Consider the following 9,260-nt stretch of genomic DNA (forward strand, 5'->3'; position numbering starts at 1 on the left):
AGTGCAACCAAATCCCAAGTCATATTCTTGTGCATGGAGTCTATCTCAGACTACATAGCCCTCTCCCAAGAGTGACTGTCACCCGTGCACATAGCCTCATCATAGGTGAAAGACTCTCCTGCATCTATAACCAAGACATAATGCATCGAGGGCTCAAATCTATTAGGTGGATATCTATCTCTAGTAGACCATCTCATGGCAGGCTCTACGACCGATCCAACACCCTGGCCATGTAAATGAGCTGCTATTGTAAGCTATCCAACAGGCTGTGCAGGAGCACGTGGCTCTTCCTAGAATATAACCCTATGTATCTCTACCACCTTCTCAGGTTGCTTATGCATCTTATCTTCATGGAAGACTACATCATGGCTACGGAAGACTTTCCACGCTTGTGGATCCCGAAGGCTGTAACCCATCTCGTTTGCATCCCCATAGCCAAGGGAAATGCATTTGACACTCTTAGGATCCAACTTAATACGCTTGTCTTTGGGCACATGGCAGAATGCCTCACATCCAAAGATACGTAGATGTGCATAAGATGGAGGTTTCCCAGTCCATACCTCCTCTACAACCTAGAAATCCAAACCACGCGAAGGTGATCTATTTATGACATGCACAGCTGTAACGATTGCCTCAGCCCAAAAGCTTTGTGGTAAGCCTGCATGGCTAAGCATACTGCGTACACGCTCCTAAATGGTTCTATTCATCCGCTTAGCCAAACCATTCTGGGGTGGGGTATAAGGGGCGGTCAATTGACGCTTGATACCACTCTCGTCGCATAGTTGCTCAAAATCACATGACACATATTCTCCCCCATTGTCAGTCCTAAGGCATTTTAGCCTATGCCCAGCCTGATTTTACAAATGCAAGCCATCTCTGAAATATAGCCAAGACATCAGACTTAAGCTTAATGGGGTAAACCCAAACTTTACGCGAAAAATCGTCAATGAATGTCATAAATTACTTTGTATCACCCATAGACTAATATGGCATGGGCCCACAGACATCTGAATGTACCAATCCCAGGGGCTCACTCATGCATGTCCTACTAGATTTTACAAATGCAAGCCATCTCTAAAATATAGCCAAGACATCAGACTTAAGCTTAATGGGGTAAGCCCAAACTTTACGCAAAAAATCATCAATGAATGTCATAAATTACTTTGTATCACCTATAGACTGATATGGCATGGGCCCACAGACATCTGAATGTACCACTCCTAAGGGTTCACTCATGCATGTCCTACTAGACTTCTTATGTGTATTCCTAGTCTGTCTGCCATAAAGACAATGCTCACATGAATCAAAACATGTGTAGTCAAAGGGCAGTAAATACTGCAAACCAGAAAGCATTTTCATTCCCTTCAAGGACATATGGCCCAAACGGGCATGCCAAAGGGATACACGTGGATGGAACCCATTGATAAAACATGGTCAACAAAGGACCCATCAACTACAAGAGGATAGAGGCTACCAGCTTTGGCATCTCTAGCAAGCACAAGTCTGCCACGGTTGATCTTCCAGGCAGAATCCCCAAATGAAACATGAAACCTAGCATCATCAAGCTGGCCTGCAGACATAAGGCTGCATGTAAGCGCAGGTACATGACGTACATCCTGTAACAAAAAAGTACTGCCAGTAAAGAACTGCAGTCGTACATCCCCAATGCCAACAATAGCAAGTGACTTGTCATCACCCAAGTGAACTGAACTAGAGATGGTGTGGTAGGAGTGGAACCACTCACAGCATGGTGTAACGTGAAATGAAGCACCAGAATCCAAAAGCCAGCACCGCGCATACATAGAGTGAACATCGGTCAACGATGTAGCATCATAAGAACTAGCTGCAAGTATGTACTCCTCATCGGAGCCATCAATCTGCATGACATTTATCTCCTCGATTTTCACATTGGATTTCACAGGCATAATGCTACAATCAGAGGACTTTTCCTGTACTTTGTATTTTCCCTTCTCTTTGAGCTTCTCATTGCGCAACTCATGACACTGTGGACATATATGACCCTTTTTTCCGCAATGATGACATGTCACATTAGCATTTCTCCCATGAGACTTGTTGCGCGACTTACCACGCGACTTAGACCTAGACTTCTGTGAGTTTCTGCCATGGCCATTCCCACAGTCATTCTCACCATTACCATCTCTGCCTCTAACAGTCAAAGCACGCGACACATGAGAGGCATCCAAGTTCTTACGGTTGATCTCTTCCTGCAGAAGAGCACTCTCTACGTCAAGCAAGTTCAAAATAGTAGTAGGAGCACATAAGGCAGTGCAGAATACATCCCATGATTCACTTAGAGTCCCAAGCAAAAACAATGGAGTAACCTCATCATTAAAGGTAATACCCTGCGAAGTCAAGTTCTTGAGAATAGAATGGAACTGGCTCAAGTGAGCAGACATTGTCATATTCTTCTTCATGTGCAAGTCCATAAGCTACTTCAACCAATACATCTGACTTGCTGGACTTTTCTTATCATAGAGGTCTTTGATGTTATCTCGAAGCTGCCAAGCACTCTGTGCTTCCTCAATCACATTGCAATGTACCTATTTAGTGAGAGACAAGATGAGGGTGGACTTGCATAACTCATCAAGCTCATCCCATTCATCATCAGTCATAGTTTCAGGCTGCTCGCCATGCATCCTTAGTGGCTTTATCTGCGATTTCTGCACCAATACTTGCAAAACTTGGCTCTTCTAATATGCATAATTCGTACCATCAAGCTTAATGATGTTGAAGATATCATTGTCAATGGAAGAAGAACCCATAATGCAGTCCAAAATAGTGCAGATAGTCCAAAGCTGCTTGCTATTTTTTGTGTAAACATCCAAAAAAACCACCAAAACCAAGGTAAAATGACCATGAGAACTGATAACTAATGATGCTACCCACCAAGTATCATCAAAAGTACATAAAATCAGGATGATTTAGCATGAAAATTCCACATCAGACCATACATAACTGCTTGTTATAATAAATTACAACCAGGTACAATGAGAGTAAATTGAAGGCAAAATCAATGCACTAAGTCAACCACTGACTATCAAAGCATAAGCAGCATCAAGTGGGCATAAATCAGCATATGACAGTCATACGGACATCGAGCAAAAACCCAAGCATGTCAAATGAATCCGTTAGTAAGCCGGCACACTTGTGTAATAGGGCAAAGCGTACACAACAATGGTAAGACATGACACAAACACATGTATGCTCAGGGAGTGCAAAGCCCAAATTAGTCCAAGTATATGTATGTGGACCACCGCATATCAACCATGCAATATCTAAGTGAAGAAGATCTCGGTCTTAGAGGACTCAAAGCTCAATAGCATAAACCACCTGCTCAATGTTTGTCACACATCCAATGATGCTCCCATTGGCACAAAAGCCGTATGGATCAAGCCAAGAAGCTCAAGAAAGGCATATGAGAGTACCATTGATGAAAGATCCAAGACCAGACATCAATAAGACATCATGTGCATATAGGCTCTGTAGCCTCTAATTAGAGCATCCATAGACATCAATTGTATCCCAAATATAACTCTGGCAAGCAAAGAAATATCCCAAGTAAGTTCCCAAAAGCTAGATACAAGCCAAGACAAGGCACTAGTAGCAATCGGCTCTAAACAATGTAAGTAGCATGTAGTAGTGGCATAGGCCAAGCATGTCAAGACCTGTCAAACATAAGTAACATACATGCCATATGTACATCCAAGAGGGAGCATCAAATGCATTCCAAAGCCGAGCTCAAGCTCAAATGAAGATCCGGAACCAAAGACAAGCTTGATGTCGTATCTCGAAGGTCAATACTTCATTGCATATCCCAAAGACATAGCCCGAAACCAATAGGCATAACCAAACTGGAGGTAAAATAACCTATCAACCAAGGTAGCATAAATCCCAATCAACAACAAAGTGTCCACATCCAAATCAAGGCTCAATAGCTCTCAAATAGCATATTCAGGCATAAACCATGATGACCAAGCACCAATACATCCAACAGGACACTCGAATGTCAACAAAGAGCATTATGCATAAGCCGTCCCTGATAAAACCTTGCTGCCCAAACAATGTACTGCAATAAATCCCTGCATAAATCGAGTTATGGAAGCTCAAACCAAGTCCCAAAGCATCTGAAAACATTGGGCAAACATCACCAAAGTATCTGGGCATCAAATACCAAGCCTCGGGAGCATCACATAAGCTAAGAGCATGACATTTTCTTGTTGTAAATCAACTCAGATCTGTTACCAAAAATGCTGTGATCAGAATTTGGCAGATTTGACATTGCCATTGCGTCTCGAGCGTGCCAAAACCCCAAGTTAGACTCTTAGCTTTCCTAAATCAAGTTCTGGATACTCGAGATATGAGAAAAAATGGGATTTTTGAGCCAGATTTTGAAACAGGCCCAAAAAAAACGTGAGCTTTGACTGTGGGACTTGCTGGTTATGCTGAGGATAAGGGGGCAAATGGGGGCATACAAGGTGCCCAATGAAGCCAAGGAACACCTGCAAAGAGCCTATGAGGGCCGGGGAGAGGTGAGAGGTGAAATCTTACCTCGGGGGGAAGAAGCCATGGCTGGCATTGAAGCTCCAAGCTCTAGGTCTTCAATTCGGGCTGAAGTAATGTCGGGCCAAGCTCCATGATCAAGCTCTAATCCAAAGCTCTAATACCAGTTGAAAGATGAGAAAGATCGAAGCTTGCTTGGAAGTGAGCTATGGCGGAGAGCAAGAGAAAGAAGAGAGAGAGACACAAATGGAAACTCCAACAGTCACAATGTGTGACCGGGCCTTCCTTTATTCAAACTGTTACTAAAAGAATAAAGAATAAAGTGACGGTGATGGGTGTCTGCCACCTATAGTGTGTAGTGGCAGGTACTATCAGTGCAGTAATACATGGGTGGCTAGGCAGAGGCGCCTTTACCCCCAACACGGCTTGCACATCCCTTTGCATCTAGTGAGTCATGAGGTGCACCCAAGGGTTATAGTTGAGCCTAGCAAAATGAGTTTAATGACAAGCTCGGATGCCTTGATGGACATGGCCTCTAGCCTAGTCCACCGTTTGCTTTGAATTAACAAAGAAGATCCCAAGCAATTGAGTGCCATCTTGTGGTATTGGCCCAAATATTTGGCTAGCCTTTCCAGGGAGCCCTAACATGACTTAGAAAAGGAATACAATAATGAGAAGAATGAACCTTGGAGGGCCATCCTCTTGGATTGTGCATATGCCAATCAGAATGCTTGGTGGCTAGCTCTTGTCTTCGAGTTGTGTGAGTTTGATCATATTAGTAGTTGTATCTTAGAGCTTGGGCTCTTCACCCTAATGATCGCATTTTGGTTTGGTTCTTACAAGATTTTGAGGACTAAATGGATGGTCTGGTGAAGCTTCTCACCCCATGCATGGGTAAGGTGTCGGTCGAAACGACTGCCTTTCTCGATTGAGGAGTTGGAGTTTGTGGTGAAGAAGATTGTTAAGTCCCCTGGTTCGTCGACCGTAAGCAAGACATCATCGACTTTGCTAGTCTTGCATCAACCATGGGGCGATCAAGCTGATACCTAAATCCCATGACAGGAGCCAACAGTTATTTGCAAATGTCAATGGTTCTCTTTACTGTGATTACTGACCCCTTGTTGATGCCGATTGGGTTCAAAATAGGGAATGTTCACTAAGAGGTAGAAGTTTGAATGGCTTAGAGCCAAAGGGGAAGCTAAGCCGAAGGCTTTCTAAAAGCTGGGAGGCTAGAAACAAGGTGTTTTGATAGGAGATACAAAGGAAGAAAAGGTTTTTGTAAAGCACTAGGGCAAAACAGGTAAATGCATTTAGGATATTTGATATCCTCTTCTAGGAACAAAAGATTGCGACTGCGTATTTATTAAGACGAGACAGAGAGAGAGAGAGGGGAAAAAGAGAGGGAGACGCATACAAAGAGAGAGAGAGAGAGAGAGAGAGAGGGAGAGAGATCAAAGAAGGGAGAAGCTTGTCTGGTCGGCAGGAGAGGCCTGACTCTCTTGAGGCAGCTGCAGGCGCAGGTCACAGGCCAGGGCAGCCATGGATCCCGATCAGGTCGGCAAGGCCTTCGTGGAGCACTACTACTCCATCTTCGACACAAACCGCCCCGCCCTGGCGTCCCTCTACCAGGACGGTTCCATGCTCACCTTCGAGGGCGAGAAGCTCGCTGGCGCACCAGCCATCCTCGCCAAGCTCACCGGCCTCGCCTTCCAGCAGTGCAAGCATCACGTCTCCACCATTGATTGCCAGCTCTCCGGCCCGGCCGGCGGCATGCTTGTCTTTGTCTCCGGTCAGATACAGCTCCCCGGCGAGGAACACACGCTCAAGTTCAGTCAGGTCAGAAACGACCAGAAAAAAGCCACAGTTTTTGCCTTTCAGATCTTTATGTTGTTTTAAAAAAACAGTCGCTTGACCTGTGCTACGGTGATGTCTATCAGATCAATGTTTTGCAAGCATGCGTTAAGCTAATCAATTGACCTGTATTATGTTCTCTATATTGTTTGACCTGCGCTTTGTTTTTTATATGATTGCTGTTTACACACATGTATCCGAGTTATTCTTATCCAATAACATGTAGTTATCTTATATGCAGTATCTTGACCTGAAATTATGCCATTTCATGCTTGCAAACACATGCAGTGCCAATGTAGAAGACATCAGTGTTATGCTTTTTATTGGATCTGCTGATTTGCAGAACATTGAAACAGTGTAGGGAGATGGTAATGTCACTGCAACCAGAGAGTCAGTGTGGAAAGCCTATTTCAAGTTTACTCTTATCTCCTGACACACTTTTGTGAAATCTTGAGTGCCGATGATCTAAAAGTTTGCAACTCTACATTGAAAGGTGGCCCCTGCATGTTGCACTCAAGTGACCAACCCCATTTGTTTTTGTATAGTCAACAACAGATCCTTCCATTTCTCAGTATTTGCATCTATGAAACTGTGTGCTACAACAGAATGCAATTGAATAGAGGCTTCCATGCAAGGAAGGGCCTACATCCTTAGGGATAATTATTGGGAGGGAGAGGCATCCACCGATGGAGCATACGAACTCAAAGAGTTGTCTAGTGCCAAAGAAGTCAATGAGGAGGACGTCTACACCACGTAGGACCATTAGCTTATTTACCTTATTCAACAATTCATTATGCCCCCTTCTCTCCCCTCCCCCCCCCCCCCCCCCCCCCACCCACACACACACACACACACACAAAATGGATAAATGCAAGACATGGCATTATAGGTTTGCATGCTATATAGGACCATATTCAAGTAGGCCTTCCCACATCTCTCCGTTTCCCTCTCTCTCTCTCTCAATGTATTGGAGCCTGTTGATTAAGCAATAGAGTTTAGCGAAGGGACTCAAAAGCAAACGGGAAGGTAGAATAAATGAAGGGATACTCTAGGATCTAATGTTTAGGAATTACACTTCATTTGTGGTCTAGAGACTCCCTTGGAAGGGGTCCAACTGCAAAATTACTATGATTAATTTTTCTCAATGGCTGCCTAGTAGTTCTCCAGTTGTCATGTAATTGATGTCCTTTTGTTCCGCCCCTTTATGTCATCTAGAGTCTACACTGATAGTAAATATCTGAGATGATGCGTGTCAATACAATGAAAATGTTTTTAATAAGGGCCTGGTCTGGTCTGCTGCTGAGTTAGCAATCACTTTCAAGCCTGAAAACTGGCATCCACTTGCTGCAAGTGCTGAGACAGTAGAAATAGAGAGGAAAGAGGAAGAGAAGGGAGTCCTCTTGTCAGCTCTTTATGTGTAGTGCTGATTGGATTGTTTTGTTTTGGTCCTAGGAAGAGTCTCTACTTTTTGAGCAGCGTAATTATTTTGCAGCTGAGAGTCTGATTTTTAGTGTTTTCCTTGCCTAGCAAGCTTTAGGGCCAGTTCTATTGCCAGTATGCACTACATGCTAAGAGTTCAAAGTGGTGCTTGTTCTTAGTTTGGAAAGTTGAAACACTATTTTTTGTTTGAAAGAATGTGTGTTGCTTTATAGTTATCCTTGATCCAAGTGAATTGGAATTGCAAATTGTTTTGTAGCTTCACAGTTTATCTGTTGATAAGCTATCATTGAGACTCTAATTGACCTTGTTGCTGTCTGGAGTTTTGGTGGCTTTATGGCTTATCCTGTTCTAAACAAAATGCAATTGATCTTTTCACATCCTGTTTGTTTTTTGTCCATCAGATGTTTCACCTGCTGCCGACACCCCAAGGAAGCTTTTACGTCTATAATGACATATTTCGGTTGAACTACGCCTAAAAAAGACATCTGGATGTATTGTGTCTATTCCTAAGAACTTCCGATGTTTTTACAGGAGACTGAGCTCACAGCTCCTCATTTAGACTCCTACCATTTGATGTCAACAATGGTCTAGTCTTTGGACTGAGTGTCATGGAGATTTTTGGCAGACCACTTATTTTTGTCTGTGGTACTGTTTATTGTTCTTTTGATTGGATGCTTTAACAGTGTAATTTATTGACATTGCTATGAGATAGTAATGCGGGCAGTTTATCTAGAAGACTATCGAAAGCTTGGTTATCTGGAATAAGGATGAGAGTATTATAGGCATGATTTGGGCCAGTAGTACTTAGTTTTCTTAAACGGATTTCTATGTGCTGAGCTAGTAAGGCTGTACATAACTGTTATTTGAGAAACATGAAATTTAAGAGAGCTACTTCTGCATGCTGGTTGAAAGTATGACCACATGGGCTAAAGCAACAGAGCAAAATGACTTTCCTCTCTGTGCTGCATGTTGGCAAAAGGTACACTGAGATACAGGTGCTCTGGTTTTGTTTGTGGTGAGAGCAAAGTTTGAAGAATGGAGCATGTCAATCAAAAGGACCAGAGCTGATCAAGGATCCTCTTCTCTTTGTGCTTGACAGTTTTTTGGATGGTATTGCTTGACTTGGTTTAACTTTTGTTGTGAAATATTCTCACAGTTCTGTTGGTCTTCTGAAACAGTTAGTGTGTAGCTCCAAGGTTTGAGAAATGGTAATGGTTGGAGTGTGGAAAGCTTGAAAAAACCTTGTTCTTAGTCTGTTCGAACGAACTTTCAAATGAATTGCACTCTGTCTTTCCTTGAAGGGATGAATTTGTTTGCCTTGTTCAATGTCATCAAGCTGTTATGTCTGTCATCCAGTATCTCATTTTGGTCGAGAGAGCAAACAGACTCTTTGAAATGCGAGGAAGAGGTAAATTTAGTGTTCTAAGCAAATAACTCCAACTTGCCTG

The 9,260-nt window shown here is 43.1% G+C and overlaps 1 protein-coding gene across 1 annotated transcript; it reads left to right on the forward strand.

The window, feature by feature from the left end:
* Window positions 1-5,886: 5,886 nt before the first annotated feature.
* On the forward strand, window positions 5,887-8,547 carry LOC148015394 (nuclear transport factor 2B-like). Its single transcript, XM_087665398.1, has 2 exons — window positions 5,887-6,357; window positions 8,214-8,547. Exons 1-2 carry the CDS (start codon window positions 6,061-6,063, stop codon window positions 8,286-8,288), a joined length of 372 nt encoding a protein of 123 aa, XP_087521524.1. The 5' UTR covers window positions 5,887-6,060; the 3' UTR covers window positions 8,289-8,547.
* The last annotated feature ends 713 nt before the right edge of the window (window positions 8,548-9,260 follow it).

Source organism: Lygodium microphyllum, chromosome 24 (assembly GCF_053477565.2).
Source record: "Lygodium microphyllum isolate KBCC chromosome 24, Lygodium_microphyllum_v1.1.10, whole genome shotgun sequence".
NCBI lineage: Eukaryota > Viridiplantae > Streptophyta > Polypodiopsida > Schizaeales > Lygodiaceae > Lygodium > Lygodium microphyllum.

Excerpts from the sequence above, each read along its gene's own strand:
- LOC148015394 (XM_087665398.1), top strand. The coding sequence starts at position 6,061 with ATGGATCCCGATCAGGTCGGCAAGGCCTTCGTGGAGCACTACTACTCC. Across the intron at positions 6,358-8,213 it reads ACACGCTCAAGTTCAGTCAG|ATGTTTCACCTGCTGCCGAC; the intron begins GTCAGAAACGAC and ends TTTGTCCATCAG.